General features: G+C 40.8%; 1 protein-coding gene across 1 annotated transcript in view; it reads right to left on the bottom strand.

Annotated features, from left to right (window-relative positions):
- chst11 (carbohydrate (chondroitin 4) sulfotransferase 11) overlaps positions 1-24009 on the bottom strand; it is a 76111-nt gene that overhangs the window by 16111 nt on the left and 35991 nt on the right. The window contains exon 2 of the mRNA XM_046379265.1: positions 8818-8903. Coding sequence (XP_046235221.1) covers positions 8818-8903 — 86 coding nt within the window. The remainder of the gene's footprint in view (positions 1-8817; positions 8904-24009) is intronic.

The following is a 24009-nucleotide window of genomic DNA, read 5'->3' as shown; positions in this document are numbered from 1 at the left end:
GACAGAAGAAGTATCACTAATGTTATCACTGATGCAGCTACAGTACAGGTAGTGATATGTGATGTTTGAAGTGTGTGTAGTTGTTCTGCTGTACATCTGAAGACTACATAATTTGTGCATTTGTATGCGTGTGTGCATGCAGTACTACTTGTGTAGAGAGCAATGAGTGTCTGAGTGTGTCAGTAGAGCTCAAAGAGAAAAGTGGGGGTATAATTATAGCACCACAGACAAGATAATGACAAACTGCTCCGACTTTCCCTCAGAGCCATCAAAGTTTCTCTCTGCTTTCATGAGCACTTTACCCTTTTTCTCTCTGCATGGTGTGTTTTACCCCCCAGGGAGCAAAAATCAGAGGACAGAAAGATGTAAAAGGAGGTGAAGGGAAAAGAGGTGAAATGGAGGATTTCTTATCACGCTGCAGCCGTACTTTTTAACTTGAATCTGCAAAGCCGACAGATTCGTTGCCTCAAATGGCAGCAAGAAAGAATTTGTTTGTACTTTGAAGGCTTCATTACCCAAAAGTCATGTACTGTAATGTCAGTAAACCCAGAGGTAGGTTGTTGATGGGTTATTTTTCTGTTGCTAAACACGAAACATAACTTAATCTTACAAGTGGACGGCGTCGCTGTAATTATAACTTTATGTATCCCATTCCCTCATTTATTTAAATGGGGATGGTGCACTCAACCTATCACAGTTCTTTGTAGTCCCCATGTGGTAAGTTTTTGTCTTTATTTATTGTTAATCTTTTCGGGTCACGTACAGCTGAAAATAGGAAACGGTATCAAGTGCCAATAAACCCCCACCCCCATAAGAAATATAAATGAATAAATAAAAAGCCTGACAATAGACCAGACATATACCTGACAGTAGAAATAAAACATAATTTTATTATTTTACAGGTGGGTACGTATTGCAGTTTAGTTTGCTATTAGATAAAATGAAGAAGAAATGAACAATTTATAAAGGTGGGTAAAAGTTTAACTGGATGTCAAATAGCCTAAGCTAGTCTGTTGCAGGTGTTGGTGCATTGTTATTGAAGGAATCTATAAAGGGTTGCCAGATCTGATTGAGATAGATCTTTTCCAAATGTATGTGCTGCATGACATCTTTCATCAGGGCACAGTGGGTTGTATCAGTCTGCACAACATAAGGGTCACAAAGCCTATCATTTTGTATTGAAATCGCAGGATGATGATCTGAGGATAAGGCTTTATTTATTTTAATAATAATCCAATGCATTTTCATTCATGTTTTATTACAAAGTGAATCACCTGATGAGTATTGATTAATCAACTGATGATGAAGTATACAGCCACTTTTAGACCTGCTACCCGAAATAATCAAGTGTTTGGCAGGCTGCAGAGGAAGCCCTGCAGCACTTGAAGTCATGAATTAATTTAAGAAATATATGTAAGGGATATTAAAAACAGTCATAACACTGTTTTGCTGTGATGCTCCAGAAATATTTTGTGGACTGATAAAACAACATTCAACTTTCTATTGACTTGGGGGTGAGTATATAATGACTGAATTTTCATTTTTTGGGTGAACTGTTCCTTTAATAGAGTTCTTTTACATATTATATAATAGGACAGGTCCTTATGCCATCTTGATATTTTAAGGCAATTATTTGATTAATGTGTTACTTTGGAACTCCACCCCAAAGTAATGAGGCCCAAAAATCAAGAGATAAATGAATAAATAAATTCAGTAAAAGAACACACAATTAAATGTCAGAAGATTATGTTCCAAACACAATTACAATTTGATGTTTAATCAAATCCTTTTTGCCTTCATTTTATGGTCATGGCTCTTTATTTTTTCATTTGCATTTTCAGCTTAATTGTATTTTGTAATTACTCTCAGGGATGCTGGTGCTTAGTCACTTTCTTCATTTTCTCTTCTTTTTCCCATGCCAGAGGCATTTTCTCAGTTGTGAATCTAACAAGTGAACTGTACCAGCAGAAGAACAGGTAGACTTTAGACTGTATGTACATGTCTATGTTATCTGTCAGTGTGAAGTGGTGATGAAAACTACACACCTGATGTTCTCTCTCAACAAAGACGGCATCAGCTGAATTTGATTTTTTTAAATATAGTGTATTGTCCCACAAAGTAATAACATGATGATCTCAAGGATCTCAAGGAAACAATTCTGTAATGCCAAGCTGATGAAACAATTTCCCTTTGATTGCATGGAAAGTGAAAATCGTATTTATTCATGTTGTCTGTGGCCTTCTGTGCTCTCTTCTCCACGCAGTTTATCTTCTCAGAGAGCATTCATCTCCTCTAAATCCCTTTGTCTCTTTCCTTTCACATTCTTTCTCAGCCCTGTTCATATGCTGCCTCCAGAGATGGACCGACACAAAAAGAGTAAAGCCTCCTCCTCTAAATCCCTTTGTCTTTAAACCCAGAATGACTTATCGAGCTTCCCACACACACACACACACACACACACACGCATCTTAAACCCGTACCCGCAGTGTATAGCTGTGCTGGTGTCTGATGGTTTTACAGCAAAGCAACACTCAGACAGCTGCTTTCGCCTCTTTGCTGTGGGTGAAAGGTGCGACGTTTCTTTCAAGTCCGTGCCAGTGTCTGCCGCTCTGTTCCTGCATAATCTGGCCCGGGGTGCCAATTCCGGGGAGGGTGAGGAGGGAAGCGTGAGAACACACACACACATACGCTTAACTAAAGTGAAGGGATTGTAGGGTTAGAGGGATATCTGCAGCTGGCAAAACAAGCCACAGAGGTATTATCTTGCAGCACAGAAACTTTCCTCCCTTCACATTCACTTTGAAACCCCAAAATCACCTCTCATCACAACATGACGAGCATTCACAGCTTGTGTATTTTATCCATTTCCAATGATAACTGCTGGTCATCCGGCCAGGACTGGCGACTTGACCATCTCCCTCAAATTTCCTTTGCAGAACTTTCAGTGAAGTTGCATTTGCTGGGGGAACAGACTCCTGGGTAATGACTAAAATAAAAGAGACCATAGGTACAAATGGCCCGAATGTGTTTTGGACACAGGTACGATCTGAAGTAGCTCAGAGCTGCATGTGACCAGGGTGCCTGTTGTCAGCCTCCTTGGTATCCTAGGCATGTATGAATGGGAGGAGATGAGGAGTTGGTTTGGAGGAGATGAGGAGAGGGATGTATGGTTTGCCTTTCTTAGCCACAGGATGAGATGGTGAGTCCTCAAACATAAACAACAAAATATGTTATTTACCATTGCCAAAATAAACATGGTTTCCTGACCTGGAGCCCTGTTTCAGCTGGACAACACAGGCAATGCTTTCAAAAACCTTTAAAACTGACAGCTGAACAGGTGATCTCAGTGCAATCAACCTCAGCAGATCAAGTCACCCTCTTGTCCTGGTACTGCGGATGTTCAGAGTTGGGAGGTAAATGCCTGTAGTAGCATCCAGATCACCAGAACACATGTTGGAGCTGGACACTTCTGCAGATACAGATATGATGACATTTTGACAGTTGCTGATATTTTATGTTTCAGTTTTACATTCTATGTTGTGACAGCACAGGGCAGGATGAGGTAAGGCTAGCTTTAGATTCAAAAACCACTTGGTTAGGGATAAAAAGATCTTGTTTTAGTAATACACTGATGGAAAACCCACTGAAGTAGACTCAAACAATATTCCATCACTTGGCAGCTAGTTTCATGGCACCAGTGAAGGCTGATATGACACTTATGAATCTTTTATGATTTCCAGGTAGTTGAATTAATTTTAAAACCTCATTTAAACTGCATGATTTCAATCTAGCCGTTACCAAAACATTTAAGACAATCAACAGCTTTTGCTTTGGTGGATTTTCCTCAGCTCTCCTATAAAACACACATAGACAACAGACACCCACACACACACAGACTATGAACACATACTTCCATTACAGTAACACTCTGTTAGTGCTCATGCTTTGAGTCATTCGTCCCAGATCCAAACCCAGTGCAGGACTGTGCACATCCTTTTCACCAGCCTCACTTCTGATCTCTGAATCAGCATTCAAGTGCGAGCCAGGCTCCGGCTTGGTAATAATGGTGTCTACATGCCTCTGAGCCAGCCTGTGATTACTGGTAGGAAGAAAGAAACATTTCCATGAGGAGGGACAATTATTACTGTGCAAGGAAACTAGTATTTAGATGATATCTGACCATGTGTGTGGCCACATCAAATGATTCCCTCTGGAGCAAATCAGCTCATTCTGATTCTTACTCTGATTAATGAAACCAGAGTAAGCCCCAAGGACACAGAGATCTGTAACCACAGGTAAACCAGCACAAAAATAAATAAATAATTATTTTAAAAAACTCTCTGTGAGCTTTTGGAGGCCTCAAAGACACTTTGTTGCACCATGACCTACTGTGCCTCCAGGCCCCTCCGCAAGTGTGAAATTAAGCTTTGAATTGAAGTCTTATTCAGTGTGAGGTTTGTATTTGTAGGGAAATCACATAACATGTAAAACATTATTAACATGAAGAAAAAAACTTAGGGGGGAAGTGGAGAGACAGGAGAGCAGTGAAGGAGCAAAAACAGATGTTTGCCTTCCTATAAATAAATCTCCACATGCAAATTAGGAAGACTGAGTTCTGCTTAGTTTTTCTTTGCCAAGAAAGGCCTTGCAGAATTAGGTGACCTTTCCACTTAATGGCTAGCTTCTCATCCTATGAATGTGGCCAAACCGTATGAATTATCTTTACACCTGGCTCAGAGTCCTTGGCTTTGTTTCCATCTAGCAGTCAGGAGAATCTGAAGTGAACTTTTGAAAAATGGGAATTCGCTGCATTTCCATCAACTAGTTTCTTAGGGAATAAACAGAGTAGACAGAGTGTGGTTTCATTCAAAGATGACTGTAATAAACACGGTGGAAAAAGTAGAGGTCACAAACAAAACCAGTTGTTTTCCATCTGCTAGTAAACCTTAAAGAAGAAGAAGAGAAAACAAAACCACTTGTCTTTGCCATCTACAAGGAGATGTGGAAATTAATCTGAGTTTTGGATTCTTATTGGGACTGAGATGTAAGAGATACTGACAGCAAACACAGTTTCTTCATCTCTCAGCTAAATGCTCGCTGCATCAGAATTTATTCAGAAAAGGTGTTCCTATCTCTGATCGACTCTTTTTCAAAAATGGCAAAAACCATATCAAGCGAGCATGATACTCCAGAATGCTCACCAACGCATGTTTATGGAACAGAAAACCAGTTCCCCTCCGGTCTGATAGCGTTCTGTTGTGAGTGCATGTGCACTTGGCAAGCCATCCAGATACAAGCTGTCCGGTCATAAATGTAATTGAAGTTGTTCCTTTAGAAAATACAACTTCACTTAAGTTTGTAGATGAATACACTGAAATAATTTACTCTGGCTGTTGTTATTTATGCTAATACCAAACTTTATTTGTCTATTGTATGTACTGGTTCAACAAAAACTGTATTTATGCTCAAGCAGTAATAAATACTGTCATGTTCTCTGCCTGGTTTCTGTCTGTTCTGCTCCTCCCCCTTCTGTGTGCACCTGATCCCTGATTGTTTCTCCCTCACCTGTCTCTAATCACTCCCCATTAGTCCTGCATATATACCCTCTTGTGTCTTACCTCGTTGCCAGTTTGTCATTGTTCATAGCTTCACATACCAGCGTTTATTCACAGTCATAGTTGCAGCTTCATAGTGTTTGATCCCTGCTAGTTTTGCCTTTGCGACTCACGATTTGGATACCTTTGCCTGGTTTGACTGCTTCACAGTGTACCGACCTCTGCCTGGAATAAACCTTGTTTTCTGCTCTACCGATTCGAGTCGTGACTTTGAGTCCCAGTTTCACCTAGACAAGTTCTTGACATACTAACATTTTTTAGACAAAGCTGACCCTAAATCAAAAGCAATTCTGGTTTTGGTCTCCATATAGATACAATGGTACCAAAAATAGGATGCTCATTATGGTGTGCCAACAAACAGACCTCTCTCTCAAATACTCTGGGTATGTCCTTAACCCCAGTCAGAAACCTTAAGTCAGCCACTGAAGAAATGTCCTCACTAAAATATGGCAAAAATATCCAAATGTCCAAATCAAACAGCTTCTGACAAGGACACAGCTACAGAAACACATAGTCTCTCTCTCTCTCTTCCTCTCTCTCTCACACACACACACACACGCACACACACATACAGCAAGAGCTCTGTCTTGACCACTGACCCCAAGCACCCTGCTAAAGTTTACTTTAGCTGAAGTAACACCCCCCCTGTGCACACAGAAATGTATCAATGGGACTTCACATGAGTGAGAACGTGTGGAAAAATCCTGAAAATCAAGCTACAGTGAGTACACGTGCACCTTGTCTATTCTTAGCTGTCCAGAAAACCACTTAAAGCTCACCGTATTTAAAGCTCACATTTAAAAGGTGCACGATGATAAATGGCCGATAGAGAAAAAGAGATGAGAGGATGTCGGGGAGGTTAGCTCAAGACAGCAAAGGGCAGAAGAGGCACAGCAGAAGGAGTATAGGGCAGATGGAGCTGTGAGGAGACAGGTCGGGGTTAGTTGCAGCACAAAGAGGCTGGGAGGAAGTGTGATAGATAGTGAGAAGGACAGTGATGGGAGAACAGAAGAGGAGCAGAAACTATCCAATCAGTCAGCGGAATAGCATCACCTCCAGCGGTGTCCTCTCGCTCTCCCCCCTCAGCTACTGCAGCACCCTACTGATAGGCCAGACACGGCACACATCCATGAAGAAAGCACTGTTTTCCAGCTTTTGCAAAATGTATACTTATGCTTCCCTCCACAATGTTCCAAAAATGTCCATTTAGGGGAAACGTGGTTTTGGATGATGTAGCCCATAAATTACACATCATTTATACTTTTCATTCTTGCCAAGCCTTTTTAGGTTGTGCAGTTGATTTCCTACCTTTAAGGCAGCCATTGGTTTCAGATCACTTGCTTGAGATTGGTAATCCATCACAGTGAGCATTAAGTTGCCTTGCTTTTTGTCAGAATTGCATTATCATTGCAAGCAGGGACTGTTTTGAAAACTCCGTTCATTGATGCGTTCAAGGACACTTAGAGGTTTCTGCCAAAAGCATCCTTTCACATTACAGTTTATTGCAAGCTGGGTTTTATTTTCTTAGCTTGAAAGCTTAAAAGCTTGGAGTTTGTGCTTTTCTTAGCTCTGTTGCTTGTAACAGCATTGTATTCACCGAAGTAAGTGCTAAGATACAGTAACACCTTTAAAGATAGGTCTAACACTAACACGTGGTTGAAGTGGGTAAACATAGCCTGAGGTAGTGACACTTATTTGGAGGGGTAATTGAAGGCAAATGATAAAACTCGCCATGTAAACTGGCCATTGTAAAGACCTTAGAGACTCACTTCCCAGTTAAACAACTACCAAACTTGTGAATGAATAAGCTAAAACTGCACATACACTGCAACAACTGTCATTAGGAATTCATCTGGAAAAAAAAATCTAGAAAAGAAAAACTCATGCCATCCAAAAAAACTTTAAAGCAAGGCATAGAAATTTTACACATAAAGACTTTGAGGTAAGCAATGACTCAGTAAGCATTATCCTTTTTAACAACACTCGCTCTTTGTCTTCCAAATTTGATTTCCAGTGTACATTGCAGCTTTTAATGCAATGCTTTTTGGCTACCACATGGAAGCTCATTTGGCTGCCAAAAAGCTTTTTTTCCCCCCCTTAAGACTAATGACTGCCTGCAAGGTAGGAAATCATTCTAAAACATATCATATGCTTTGGAAAGTGGTCAGCATGAATGAAAAGAAAATAAACAAGATTTGTAGATAACTGGCTTAGCTATGTGAAACCACCAAAACAATTCTTTAGGATGACCTTGTACCCTAAGTATTTTGGTTAAATACGATGAATCTACATCAGTCAGCCACAACATCCGAAACCTATCCCCCATGTTCCCCCCAGCTTTAATAGTAACCCATAATACTGGGTGTCCTGCTTGCTCAACAGGATGAGACTTCTGTCACCGTCTCCATCCCATTCTGACATCCTCCCTCTGCCTCTCCTAGCTGTAAACTGCCCAATAAAGCAGAAAAACCATTAAAACTGCAAACCATAATATGCTTTAATTTTATGTTGACAGTCATGTAGTTATTGCTGGTGTCATGTTCTCTGATAGACACCATCTTGTGAAACTCTTTATATCTAAATTGGCGGAATACTAAATGAATGTAGGCTTCACTGGCTGGAACAGGCTCTGACAGAGTAGTAAAGTGCAGAATACTACCTGCTGATAAACACTATTTTAGCAGTTTGTTACTGCCTCTCTGCCCTTGAGAGAGGTAAGTCGTTAGACTCAAGTAAAAAAACTTCATCCTTGTCCTTTTTTGCCCCTTGTCTGTCCTCATTCCCAAATTGACTGAAGATGGTTTTGTCGCCTCGGGCCTGCAAAACTAACAGACAGAAGATGGACGGCTATTATGTGAGTGCTGTCCCCTGGAGTTTTCATGGCTCAATCAATGTAGAGGGTTGCTGACTTCCATGTTGACATTCAGGCATTGACAGCCACGTCACGGTTAGTAGAAAGTGAGCAACAATCTGAAATTTAGGGGTAGGGATGGTAAGAACCTTAAGAATCTGAAAACAGACCTTCACGCAGCAAGGAATACACAAATAGAGTTACACTAAAGCCAGCTGGGATCAGTACCTCAGAGGGCCTTGTTGGGTTTGACCTCGGACAGCTGAGTGAGGAGGAGTGTACAAGTGAACAAATGAGGGTCAAGAGGGACATACAGAGAAATACATACAGAGAAAACAGCTAGCCTCCTACCTGTGTGGGGTTGTAAAGCTCCTGCAGGGCATTGCGGGAGCCTTTCCTACAGCAGCCATCCACCACGAAGTGATTCCTCCGCATGACTGAAAAAAGAGAAGACATCACTAAGAACTGAGGATCTTTCAAACCAACTAACCTGACTGAAACAAGGAACAAGGAAGAACAAGTTCAGAGAGATCTGTTGAAACCTTTCGGTGAAGGATCCGTGTGCACAATTTTCATCATGAACGAGGTGCCATTTTGGAGTTTGGTAAACATTATCAGCAGCAAAACCACAAACATATCTCATTAAACTTTTTCAGTAAAACCATTAAAATGTTCATCTGTGACTAACACACCAGACCAATTAAGGCTGCAGAAGTCCCACTGTGTTGGACATTGGTTTTCTTTCGGCTTTTTTCTGTGCCCTTTCATGCCCCTAGATTTCTAAGTGACTTGAGTGACATGTGCACTGAGCTACGTGGAAATGAGGTGTTGAGCTGAAAATAAAAAAAGCCCTCATATAGCTACACTACACATCTGCAATTTCTGTTTGAAAAGAGTTTGTCGCCAGAGACCGTAAAAAGGTTTCTGTCATCTTTGCTAATGGCGGATAGTAAAAGCTGATGATCAGGTTGTAGTCCTGTTACTGATGCAAGAGTGAAATCTCCCCACTCTTTCTTTTGCTGTGGTCCCCCTGGACCTCTGCTCAAGGACACCACTTCGGGAGCCATCGCTGTAAACGGCCAACTGCTGTGAGAAAGAGACGGAAAGCTACAGGGATAAATAATGAGAGCAGTGACTATATGCCAAGGGCGAAGCCACAGTTCAGCGTTTGTTTGGCTGGATCTTAGCTCTTTACACAACTCGATATAGAGCAGTAGCTGCTGGCAGCAGCACAGTGCGAGCAGCCAGCGCAACACTCCGCCCACGCCACTCTCTCCAATTACTCTGGATGGAAAAGTGCTGAACGACTGCACAGGATCGCCCAGAAAGAAAATGAAGCTCTAACTAGAACGCCACAGATTTAATGGCAGTTTATTCCACACGTCATCTGCCTCATGTTCATGGATGAACATGTGTTACTCCCATCAGGAAAGCTGAAGATGAGAATATCAAATGATGCACATAAACGCTGGATACATTTCTATACAGTACGTCTCCATCACCGAACATTTACCAAGGCAAACAGCATACATGAGGATTCAGTGATGTATTTAAATTAAACCTTACTCTTTTGAGCACTTCAGAACCAATTACTATGGGAATTTGGGTTATCTGTGGGAGTGAACAATGTGCAGATAAATATTTTTTAAGATTAATTTCAGTGTTCCACCACGAATCAGAAATATATTTCTGGCAGCACGGCGAGAGCTTTGAACCTACATTTAGACCTTCATGATGGGTAATAAAACAGTAATGCTTTATTTTACGTGCCCATAATTTTGTAATAATTTGCCAAGTCTATATAATTCTACTAATTATTGAAAGCGGAAATTCTAACATCATCCATTTGCTTCCGTTAGAGAAGGCCATCTTTTGTTGAATATTTCTTTCAGCAATATTTCTGGATATAATGGAATGTATTTATTGGGTTTATTTTATTTTTTAAATGAGCATCTACTTTTAGAGGCCAAACCAGATTAGTCAAGGCTGGTATGATGTTTTATAAACGACTGGCATCAGCTAAACTTAGTAGCCGATGGCTGTGCAGCCTCCACTACATACTTCCTCAATGTGTAAACTTATTTAGATATTCATTGTAACACTTAGATGTTTAATTTAACTGTTATTCCCTTTCTGACATTATTCACCCCTTTTCTTTATGTGGGGTGATATTGATTGATTAATTGGCTGTAAGATTTTTCCTCCTCCAAAGTATTGTTATCAACTTTACAGAATATAACTCACAAACGACTTGTCTGTTTATGTCAAACTGGAGACGTTTAACACATGATGGTTTTAGGGCTTAAGGGAAATTATGTTAAATAGAAGAAACTAGAAATTTTAATCTGATATAGTCACTGAATGAACCTAAAAACAAGCATTAAAGATGCAAAAGTGTTTTATTTTCTTTCAGTCAGAGCATCTTTGTATAAGATGTGTACCATGGGGCCTCCTAATCAATAGCTGATGATACATTTACACTACTGGACATATTTCTGTATATATGTTTGCCTCTGTTTACAATGAGAACTGTGAGTAGTGCAGGATGCAAATTTGCACATCTGCTGTGTAAAGCTGATAATGTCAAAACCCACATTTACTCATCTACACACCTGCTCATGCACTCAACTGTAAATTCACAAATCTGTTGACTACAAACATGTAAATCCATCTCTGCTATCCAGCCAGAACCCGCTGAGTATCAGCATAATGAAGATGTTGTCTGTGACTGTCAGTATTCTCATCTTTTACACCCTGCGGCCCCGTCAAACATCAGTAAGGGTTTGTGTGCTCTAACTCTCATCTCTCATGTCAGAGACACATCAAAGCAAAAGAAAGAGGATTCACATTTCTCAGCAGGATGTTGATTTTTTTTAAATCCTGGTTAAAAATTGAAGAATAGAGTGTGCTGAGGTTGACGCTGACCACAGATTTACCCAGTATCCCTGTATGTGAACTGTAATCCCTCTATTGGCCCAGACCAGATCCGTTGACGGAGCCCTGGGGAGCGAGCTGAGTGCTTGTTAGTGTAACGAGCCCCAACAGACAGCCATGACCTTCAAACACAGAGGGGCGGATTGAGAGAGGTGAGGGATGCCTTTACGCTCTCAAAACACTCACACATATACACTCCCCCACATGCATGATTAATCATGCACACACACACACACACAGAGCGTGATTGATAACCTTGTTGCTAAAGCTGCTACTTAATAATGCAGTTCAACACTCCGTCCTACTGCGGACGATGTAAACAGGCAATTACTGCTTTCTCAGAGGACGAGAGCTTTCAGTGAAATAATGCAATCATGGAATATTTGCTTTTTAGACTCACTCGCATAGAAGCACAAACACAACGCCCGCGCACACACACTTCCATTCCCAGCAGGCTGAATCAGCAGAGCAGTGGTGATTACTGATTGCTGTGGGCACAGGCTTGAGGTGGAGCTCAAGGTAATGAGGATTCAGTCCCAGTGTGTGTGTGATTGTGCCGCGTGGCACTGATGGGTCACAGAGCTGTGGTGATATTTATGTGCTAGCACCAGTAAGCCTGTTGCTAATGATGACGGATGCCAAAATAAATCAGGTAGAAGGCTTGTCTGTGCTGAATGTGGTCACCAGCAGGACAGCAGGTTCAGTACTTCCAGTCATCTGGTCCTTCTATTGAGAATGGTCAAGTTAGGCTCAGTGCAGTGAAAAAAGACAGTTTGCTATGGACTGGACCAGGTTGTGGCTGCCATTACTGCAATGGCCCCTCATTTGTAAAATGTGTGCAAGAACATGTCAATTTCTTTTCTCATGCAATTGATAAAACCATGGAAGCAAAGCCCCCAAGCCTCAGCTTTATCAGAAGTCATCTCCATCAAATCATCAGCTTCTATCTAAAACCATAGACACATATATTCCAGGCCAAAATTCCACCTTTACATTTCTATGTGTTGAAGAACTGTATTATTTCATTACAAGTTTAATGATTCAGTCAGCTGGGATAGGCTCCAGCTCCCCCGCAACCCTGATGGATAAGCGGTATAGAAAATGGATGGATGGATAAGATAATCCTTTATAAGTCCCATAACTGGGAAATTACAAATTTATTTGTTTATTGAAGCAACAGAAGATATGAAGAAGGTTTAGCAATGCCTCCTTGCTTCAGTCTACAAAGATTCCTAGCGACTGAAAAGCTTTTATTGTTAAGGAGCGCCAGAAGCACACAATTTAGCCTGCAATTTGAATTCATTGTTAGACTGTCAGTTTATGAATCTCAGCCTTTCAAATGCCTTTTGGTCCTTGTTCATTCAGTTCATTTCAAAAACATTAAAAACACAAGTTTTAAACTGTGTGTCTGGGAAACTCTGCCTATTTGACCATTTCAACTAGAAGCGAGCGTTTTGTTCAGTCTTCTTGGTGTTCTCCAACGACATCAAAATAAAATCATTTTTTTGTGTTGGTTTATGTTGATGACAAAAGAGAGAAACTCGTCTCGCTTTAAATCCCTTTATCCTCACATCAAGCACAACTCCCCTCCACACACACACACGCACTCACACACACATACACACAAACCTACACTGACATAAGAGTAATTTAAATCCTTCCACACAGGCCTTATCACTGTGCTCTGGTCTGCTCTGATGCCTCCAGGTATGTGAACAAACACACACATCAAACACAGGCTAAACTACTTAATCTGTCAGTAATCCTGTCTCTAGTTGGTCTGCTGCTTTCGACTGACTGTTCATCCCATACACACACACACACACACACACACAGCCAGTGTACACCAGGATACACCCACCCAGTCAACAGTCATCTATAGCACCTCGCCAACACCTGGTTCAGTGGTTGGTGGGAACTGAGCTGTAACCATGGAAACCGCTACCCTTCACCTTCCTCTCTCTTGGGCCGACTGGCTGGATTCCTCAGGTCTGGAATCAGGAAAGGTTATGGGAAAGCAGAGCCTTTTCATTTCCTCAGTGCTGACAGGTATTGACTGTATACGATGACAAAGTACACACACAAACACACTCCTGATGATGTGCTAATAGGCTTAAGCATTGCAGTACATATGAGCCCAGTGTTGCAGACTCAGCTTTGAAGGTTGACCCCAGACTCGTTCTTTTGAACATGTGCATGTTACGAACAGAAGAGCACATTCAATAATGTGTCTTCAGAAGAGAAACGTGCTGTGTTGGAATTCAACAGGCCTCTCACTTCCAGACAACTCTACCACAAAATCCCAAATTTGGGCAAAGGGAGAAAAGTTAAATCAACACTATATAACTATTTTACCTTCATGATGGTACACTGACTTGTTTTAGGGTGAATGGTGTCTATATGTCACTAACTGCCTTATTCTGCATTAGTTCTTATCACTTGTCAGTGTCAGTCTGTCTGTTAGCTGTGCAGCTAGGTGACTGCCTGGAGCAGGGAGTGTTGGTGTTTGCACCACTATCACAGAAGCTTTTGATGTCCAGGGCTGAGAGGGACACAGCAGAGAATGCTGGCAGGCAACGGGGCCGGAACGAGCACCAGAACCAGAGACGGACAAGCAGGCAACAGAACAGGGCTCGTCTGCAGCCTCTCCACAAATCATGACGGAGGCAAAAAGAGGATGTTCTGGCTAAGAAGAGAAAAAGAGACAGTGACCATTAATAGTATTAACTGGCTTTCTATGCCTTGTGTTGTTTGCTCTGACTTGGCTCTGTTAGCAAAGTTGGAGCCAAGTCAGTCCATTTTGACAGAGGTTAGCATGTTATATCCGGATACTAGCAGATTATTGTTTCTGGTTCAGGTTATGTCAGCTTGGCATGCTTCTATTCTGAGTGCAATCAAGCTTCTGACTGTCATGACAGGAAAAAAAAAAAAAAACCCAAAAAACCCCCAAAATCATGTTTACTTCAAGACATAGGTTGGTTTTTAGGATAACATGTTATGATGATGCAGAGTCTTGTTTGTAATCAGCACCTGAATTACACAAGATAACAATGTTTCAGAAACCTGGGATTACTATTTACAACAGTGGTGGTGAGCTCAGGACCTGAGGGGTGTACCAATTTTACATAATGTTACTTTAAATGCATATAAATACAGAATTTGGTTGCTGTTTGTAAACAATTTATTGAAATATGCAGATGGATGGTTGTTTTGGTGAGTCTCATTGCAAGCCAAGAAGGAGCCTCAACAATAAACAATCTTTCTTCAGAACTGTTGCTGGCCAGAAATGTCCTGGGCACAGCAAAAATAATGAGAGAAAAAAAAAATATTTAAGAGTAAAAAGTAAACTTTCAAGTTTGGACAAATAACTAGCACACAAGGCACCAAGTCTTGAAACTGCTGAATCTGTAATGTTTATAGAAAATTCACTTTCTTATACTTTATGCTTTTCGTTTTTATAATCAATGGGATACAACAAGGCCAAAAATGCATCAGCCAAACAGGCAAGATGAGTATGGATCAGTGAACTGAAAGTGCTGTGCAGAACTGTACCCTGCATATTTTGTGGAGCCAGCACCGAAGGGTCAGTAGAGCATTGAAGTGTGGCCTCTTCTAACTGTGACGCGTTTATGCATTATGAGACATTATTTTGAACAATACCTCTACAGTATCTTACTTCCAGATACCTTGTAGTTATTTTGTTATTGTCAGTAGACTACACATTAACATTTTGAATTGTCCAACTGATTAAGGACAAATCAAGACATGAAGACACTATAACACCTGAAAACACACAAAGCTAGGTGCTGTTAGTAGACTCTGCTGCTGTTCGCACTTCACATTTCAATTAGGCTTTTCTACATGGGCTAAATTAGCTAGAAGCACTTGACTGCCCTCTGAGTTATTGAGACATAACTTTAAAGAACTCCATTTAGCGTCCTCTCCCTCTGCCTCATTCCTCCTTCCCTGGCTATAATGCTGCAAACAGGGGCCCCTGCCAGCCTAAAAACCAGCAGCCCAGTCAGTATGTACCCTGAAGGTAAGAGACGCTCTGTGTGCTCTGCAAACATCCACACACACACACACACACACACCACAGAAGCACAGCACACACACTATTCAGTTTTCATTCTCTACTTTCATCAGACTGAGCAGGGATACTGTCATGCTGACAGCCCTCCTCCTCTCCTCCTCCTCCCTGTCACCATCACCTGCCGCTGAAAACGCTCCGAAACGCTTCGATTTCAGCTTTACTAGTCCTTTTAAAAGTGGGCGGAGGGAAACCGGGAAGCCTCCAGTTCAATGCAACAATCAGACCTCTCTGTCATTCACTGAAAGGAAACACTTAAAGTCCTACTAAAACTTGACGCTGTCATCCTGACTCCCAAAACACGGCTCCTTTGAATTAAGCTGCATTGTGCCCGAGAAGGTCAGAGGCAGACAGATTTCACAATCCACTTAAAGCATCCGACAAAATGTCTTTGTTGGCTTTGAAAGGACAAAACAGTGACACCACAATGAGAACACCACCCAAAGCTGCCTCTGCCAAGTAACAAGACTGGAAGCTGACACTGAAAATGATGGGCAGTGAAAAACATCAGAGAGCTATACTGCACATCACCCATCTCTCCTTATTATCAGCCTCTGTGTCTGTTTCCTTTCTTTTATTTTTAAAGAAGGTTGTGACCACCCTGTGTGTTGACTACAGAACCTGCCTTCCTCCACCTGACCTTTATTCTGAAAATGAACACTTGAGCCAAAGTAAATAACCTTCAAACACAAGCACAATTCCCAAAGAATACAAATGTTGTTTTGTATTGGATGGATATGCAACTCTTAGCTAACACATTGGTCATAGCAACTTTGTGCAGTGGTAATAAAATAATAATAATAATAATAATGATAATAATAATAAATTAATGACTGACATTTAAGTTTGAAAAAGTAGAAAACAAATTTTTGGTTTTATATTTCACTTGCCATAATGTCAAAGTGTCACTTTTAGCAGCTAAGATAAATTCAGCCTCATCTTATTTGACGTATATTATAAGTATTTATACAAACAAAAGTTGAACAGAGTAAATAAAACACCCCACAGTGCAGCAAATAACCATTTGTTAAACCTCATAATGTGTGTTTTTGTCCGTTGATGATTCAACTTCATAGTCCAGCCTTAAATATTATGCTGCACTATATTTTCTCAGCCTTTGATTGCACACAAGGCATCACATAAACAGCAGGCCCACTCTCGCACATGCTCAGTACAGGCCTGCAATCATGCACGACATCTGCCTCCATCTCTCAGCAAAGGATTATGGGCCGCTGGAGGAGGAATTATTTGTCACTAATCTTACCTTCACAGTAGGAGATGATGCAGATCCACTTTATGCTGGGCTGTGCACACATTAGCCAACACACACACACACACACACAGGGTTGATTGGGTTTATACACCCACACACAGTACACCATGTCTTTATGTCTGCGTGTGTGTGGCATAATGCCACTATAAAACACCAATCGTTATCATCTCACAGGTGATTAGCAGAGTTGGCACAACTTCATTAAACAAAGCTCAATTAGAACTTGGAGAAGTGATTTTGTGTGTGGGTGCATCTGTGTATACAACCAATCAAGTCTTCAGTGATGATTGGCTGTGTGTGTCTCTTCCTGGTTAGAGTGCTCGGTCTAATCATCTTAATGATGTTTACCAACATGACGATAATACACAAGCAATTACCGCACTGACAGTCCTCACCTCAGGCTCAGACAGAGTCAGTCAGAGGCAGGAGATCAGATATTACTCTTAACGGCATCTTTACCTGACTGAGCTTTATCGCCACTCTGTATCATTATAATCCCTCAAGCATTGACTGACGGTTCCAAACAGTACAGACAGACACACAGTTTGACAAGATAATAAACTTTACATTGAGAGCGTTTGGAAACTGTTTCACTGATAACAAAATATTGCTTTTTTTGTTTGTTTGTTTGTTTTTTTGTTTTTAAATGTACATATAATATCTAGTGCAGGCCATCGTATCACCAAAGACAGAATGAAGAAGAGAAAAAGAGCAAAGACAAAATCTGTCAATTAGAAAAACAGACTTAAGTAATGACACTGTTAAAAGCCCTTCTGACTGGCTGGTGTTCATTTTCCTGGTAAATTATACTAGATATATGAAATAAATTTTATTCTGATTTAATGTGTTCTGGATATTCATATATAAATGAGTACATACAAAGTAAATGTACTCATAAATATAAATAATTGGGCAGATATAAATTTAAATGCTTGTGCCTGATTGGCTATTCCTCTTTTTTTCACATACACTCAATCACTTGAATGCTGTTTTTTACATTTATTCCTACATTTACTGTATTGGGGAGTAAGTAACTTGGAAAATGTGTCTTATTCATTGACATATATTAACTTTCTCCCACGGTACAAAAGTAAAGCCAAAATATCCTGTATAAGAGCACTGCCATCTTGCGCTAGTGACATCATTTGGAGCCAGAGTTTGCCCAGCAGAAGGTGGAGCCTCTCTGTGCATCTTGTTTTGTCCCTGTGTCTCAAATACACTTCTTAATATCCTGGGAAACCTTCCATTGCATGCACACTTGAATTCCTGAAATCATCTTGAATTCTCTATCATCAAGTGTAGTGAAGTGACTTCCCTTAAATGCACATAGATTTTAAATCTAAAGTTAGGATTGCTATGCCTACTATCGGTTTTGCAGTACAGGCTGAAGATTGTGGAAGAATTACCTGTTTTGCACACAGTGACAGCGTGCTGCTGAACGTGCAGAATTGCCTACTCCTGTGCCGTGTACCCCAGCATGATTTTCACATTTCACCATGTTAACTGTCAGTGTGTTCCTGCACAACAAATTCCAGCATATTCAGTGTAGCTGGCAAATGAAGTGATTCTAAGTCCCAACTATGTGATAGTAGATAAGGAGTGGCAGAAGACAGAAGACAAAGATAGCACCTGACGGTTTCTGAAACGTCTACATCATAACCCAAGAGCAGTGAAGCTGGCTTTTCGGGCCTCTTTCAACACATCAGAGCCATCACTGAGCACACTGGAGCAGAAAGCACAGCAGCCAACACAGCAGGTCAGGAGGAAAAAAGAAGGAAAACTCACATCCCATTCTCTAAGCAGGCAGTGAAAGTTTCACACAGTCAGCCTCTGCATCGCCCAGCCATGGGCTTTCATTCATTTAATATGAGGGATTCCATTACTGATGTATTATTCCTGTGCAGATACACTGCAGTAACATGCACTCGATGTAGGCTACCCAAGTATATATACATAGATAATGCTCACTGAGCCCAGTCTGCTGTTTTGTGTTTCATCATATATCTTATTTTTGAATTCATAAGATCAGGATCCTTGTCATTTCTCTACTGGCTCGAGGCTCAGCAGACCAGAATGCAATGCAGCCTCTGGAGGAATGTGTGGGATGACTTTACACGGCTGGTGAGATAAATTATGGATCCTGAAAAACATGTTTAATGAACACAGTGATTATTATGTTAGAGTCTTTGGGACAAATGTTGTTTCTGAGAAATAAATAATACATTTGCAGCTTCAAGGCTTCTTTTGTTAATTAGCTCAACAATTAATGCCTGACAAGAGAAAATGCAGTAATCATTCTGTATTTAATTACATTATTATGCTGTAAGATCATGGATGCAGTAGGGGATTCCAAACAAGCATGGCTTCAGTTTTTGGGGATGATAGTGAGCACACTATATAGACAGTATTGGGGCACCTGACCATTACACTAACAGGGATATTAATGACGTCACATTGTAAACACACAGACAGCTTTGCAGCTAAAACAGCTTCCACTCCTCTGGGAAGACTCCACAAGATTTTGGAGTGTTCGGTTGGAAATTTTTTGCCCATTCATGCAGTAGAGCATTTGTGAGGTCAGGCACTGATGATGGATGAAAAGGCCTGGCTCACAATCTCTGTTCCAGTTCATCCCAAAGGTTTTGGATGGGGTTGAGGTCAGGACTCTGTGTGGGCCAGTCAAGTTCTTCCACACCAAACTCATCCAACCATGTCTTTATGTCTTTTCTGCTTGGCTGTAATTTATTCTCAGCACCAGTTTGTATTTGGTGTCAGTGAAAGTTTGGAATTTTCCAAAAGGCATAATTTCCTGTTCTGGCCAGTCTATGAGGGATTTATATTAGTTTTTATGAGAATACAAGTGGCAACAATTGTATTGCTGTGACAATGTTATCTTCTCTTATCTGGATTTAGAATATCTGAATGTCAGAGGACACTGTTTAGAAAGAGTTATGCAAATAAATTAAACTGAACAAAGAGGGAACGAACATCCTACAGCAGCGTGTGGTATTCCACCAGCAATTTTGATGTGTGATTGAAGGGTCAGCTCACTCAGTCCCAACAAACTTTTACTATTCTGTCTTTTTCCTAGTAGCATCTTGGCCTGCGGATAGTGACGATGTTATATTTCCAGCTTTGAGATACCTGTCTGATATTTTCTTGCTGTCATTTTTCAGTACAGCATTGCATTATATTTTACACAATCCATAATCCACAGTCTGTCAGCAGTTTTCATAAGGACTATTTTTCTAGTAGACAATAGTACCGACAGAAACTTGAGGTCTCTGTTAAATTACTCTCATGCCATTTGTCACCAATGTGAGCATCACAAACTAAATTCCATTCTCCTCCACTGTATTGGAATGAAGGTAGAGATCTCAGAGACTGATAAAACTGTAGAACTGGATTCCACTTGAGCTAAGTATGAGAAATATGTTTAATTATTTGGGCAATTTGACCTTTGAAATTTTCTCAATGTCCCAGGACCCCTGAGTCATAGCTGCCTTCTCACAGCTTGACTCAGCATCCCCTTTGCAAAACAGAAGAAGAATTGATAGCAAAAACCACAGTGTCTCCACTATGACCAAAACACATGTGGTTGGCTGCCAAGCCACAAGCACGTCTGCCTGGAAAATGTGAAAGGGATGAATCGGACAGATAATGGAAATATGTACTAACTAAAGGCCACTAGATGGCTTCAAATTTTCTGGCAGACAGACAGATATTTAGAGTGTCTAGCTAACCAGACTCTAGTACCTCAATTGACAGTAAAAGTCTCTCTGTTTAATCCTAAAATTGGAAATTGTTCAGGAACATTTTATTGGCGGGGCAACTCTGTGATACATTAACTGACTTTAAATAAAGGGTGTTCTCCAAATGTTTTATTGAATAAGCAAGTAAGAAAAGAAAACATGCAAACAAAATAAAGTTTTATGAAGAACTTCTATCATATCATAAGTTTGCAACTCAATAATGGTTTCAGTAGGCAAAGGGAGATGAAGGCAGTGTGGACTTAATGGAGCTCAAGGCTTTGATGGATGGCAGGAAGTTAACAAGTGATGACTGTTTATAGTCCGCCCCTCCCTCGGGACACACGCTGAAACACACTCTCACACAGAGATATGTACAGTCTGACTGAGTGGAAGTAGACCAGCAGTCAAATGTAGTCAACCATGGGCCGATTCCCTCGGAAGGTGGCCAAGCGTGGAAGAGACCCAGTCACATGAGAAGGGCCGACCGGGCCATGGGAGCAGACGCGGCAAAAACCACAAGACCACGCAGACACTGCAGGGGGGCGAGTCACGAGGATGGAGAGAGGAAAGACTTCTGCCTAGATACAGACGGGCAGAGCGGAGAGATCAGTGTGAACTCACTGAACCTCTTCTCACACGCCCTGTGGGAGTCCCACACACTCCAACGCACACTTCATGCCTTACGCCCTCCAACTCCCCACACTCCACCCTGCAATAAAGAGTGTGAATGGAAGCAAACATGAACTAAGTGAGGAAGGAAAAACGTGCTGGGATCAGACGAAGGTATCTGATCCCCGAGGCTTGACGGCAAGCTGACAAACCGAGCTGTCATACGCAAAAACATCACAGGCTGGCAGGCAGTCAGGCGGACACAGGAGGTATGCTGGGAGAAGAATCAGATGATGCACGGCTGCAACAAAGTCACTTAATTCTCAAAACAACCACAGAGTAAAATTATCTTTGTCTTCAATGGTCCTCTCTGCCTGCACTCCAGGGTCTTATCCATAAAACATTTAAAGTTGGAAAAATGTTCCAAGTCGACAGTAGGTCGTGAGAAATTCATGAGGGGGTTTTAGCAGTGACATTCCTTCAAGGTAGAGGAGATATTGAGCAGTAACGATGACAAAGTCACAAATGACTACGTTAATGTCGAGGAATTGCTTATTTACCCTTTACAGATGAGTAAGAAGTCGGCAGATAAATAAAAAATAACTGTTGGGTTTTCAGGATGTTTGTTTTATCAAAGAAAGATCCTTTTACCAGCACAGTCTGTTTAATGACAGCTTAGAAAGTCTTAAGTGTAAGTAGTTTGTTGTTAAGTGGTACAAAGTATTTCTATTAAAATTACAGCATCAATGTAATAAACCAAGAGTCGGCAGCCTTGGTAGCAGCTCTGTGAGGCTGCACTCACACACAACAAGCCAAATGCTAATGTCAGCATACTAATGCGTTCACAATGACATTGATAACATGCTCATGGTCAGCAGCTACTGCATGGTGTTTATTATGTTCAGCGTGTTCACATTTACTAATTAGCACTAAATACATTGAGGCTGATGGGAATGTCATTAGTTTTGCAGGTATTTGTTCATAAACCAAAGTGTTGGATACATTTAAATGTTGATCTGATGTCAGTGTTATGTGGAATCAAAGTTACTATAAGTCACCAAATGTCATGGAAACCAATCTATTTGACGCTGGGACATTTCACCCAAAACCACAAAGAAAGCATGAATGTGTGTGAGCGGATGGCCAGTGTTATAAAGGAGTCTGTATACTGGAACAGCACTATGTAAATGCAAGTCCATTTACCATTTGCTACAGTTCATCCATCCATCCATCCATTTTCTATACCGCTTATCCGTCAGGGTCGCGGGGGAGCTGGAGCCTATCCCAGCTGACTACGGGCGAGAGGCGGGGTACACCCTGGACTGGTCGCCAGTCAATCGCAGAACCTGCTACAGTTCATTAATCTCAAAATCTCTGGTCAGGTGTGTTTGATTTTAGCTGCGTAATATTAACACAAAAAAACTGAACGAATGTATTGAATTAAAGAGTTAATGATATTGTTATAATCTTTAGAATCCTCTTTTATCCTGCAATCATTTCAACAAAGCAAAGTTCCCATTGCTCAAATAATAGATATTTAATTGTGAAGCGAAGCTCTGTAGATATTCTAACTCTGATATATATTCAACGGAAGGTCACTTTCAGTCGGCTCAGAAAGCTGTTCTTCACACTGTGAAAATTAATGAATAAATTCAGTTCTAAGACTCCTGGGTGCGATTTTTCTTTTTGTTCCACCAGCAGTTACAAAAACTCTTTTTCCTGAAGTTTGCTGTGGAGCTGGAGGCATAAAGCCTGGGGGGAATGTGAGAAATACAGCTGCTAATGCTTTCACATTATATTCTAGCTTCTAGCCTAGACTGTGTGTGGAGAGATTAACAGTTACTGCAATCATTTTAAAAATCACCAACCCACAATAAAGTGGCCAAAAGATTAAAACCACAGGACTCTAATATTAGACATTAGAAACAGAGCTGAATATTACAGTGTCCTCAATTTATTTAGGGAGACAGAGAAGTGCCACATGAAGAAAGATGAGTCACATGCCGCAGCTCCACCAAACAAAAGATGAAGAAGAGGGAAGATGAAGGAAAAGTGGACGTGAAGAGACTCTTAAAAAGATGAAGTCATCAAGTCAAGCTGAACATAAGGAGTGACTGCAGCTCTGCCAGTGGCAAAAAAGCTCAGGAGAAGAAGGATGAGACCCAGGTGGAGCCATGTACCGGCTGCTGCAGGCGAGGGGGGGCTGTGTTCACACTCAAACGACACCAACCACCAGCACCTATCAAGCTCGCTAATTAACACCTCATATTTTTTTTCCTAATGTAAAAACTAAAAGCCAGCCAGCTAGCTGTTTCTTCAATCTCTTTGGCTCTGAAAATGTAAAGGTGATCAGTTTAATGGGTTAAATGAAATGTTAAATGAGTTAAGCGAATGTGCAATTAAATAACTTCACTCCCTTGTTATTACAAAGTACATGCAAAATCATTAAATCATAATGTACTAACAACATATATTTGCATACTCTTAATGGCAACTCAATTTGCTGTATATGTAATTCAAAGTGCACATTATGCATTGTGCACATATATTGGTTCTTATAGATTTTTTGAGGAAATGCCCATAGGCCTTAATGTCAGCTCCATGTTGGCTTATATGTTATTTTCTGGGTTTTTTTTTTTGCCTTTTCTCCCAATGTGGCTGCATTGCATTCTGGGTAATTTCCTTTACTCTTAACAGACTGTTGTCCCTACTGTCTGACTTGCCGAAATTTCATATTCACTGTTAATGTTTTATGCTTCTGAAAGATTTTCTGCTTTTGAATACCTCAGTAGCCTCTGGAAACATCTCACAATGACAACATTTATTTATAAGCCTCCACAAACAGCAAAATGGGCTCAAAATAGATTTTTTTCTAACAGTGTTGG

Source organism: Scatophagus argus, chromosome 22, assembly GCF_020382885.2.
Source record: "Scatophagus argus isolate fScaArg1 chromosome 22, fScaArg1.pri, whole genome shotgun sequence".
NCBI lineage: Eukaryota > Metazoa > Chordata > Actinopteri > Scatophagidae > Scatophagus > Scatophagus argus.
Note: the sequence above shows the minus strand (reverse complement) of the source record. Positions and strands in the feature narration are given on the sequence as shown.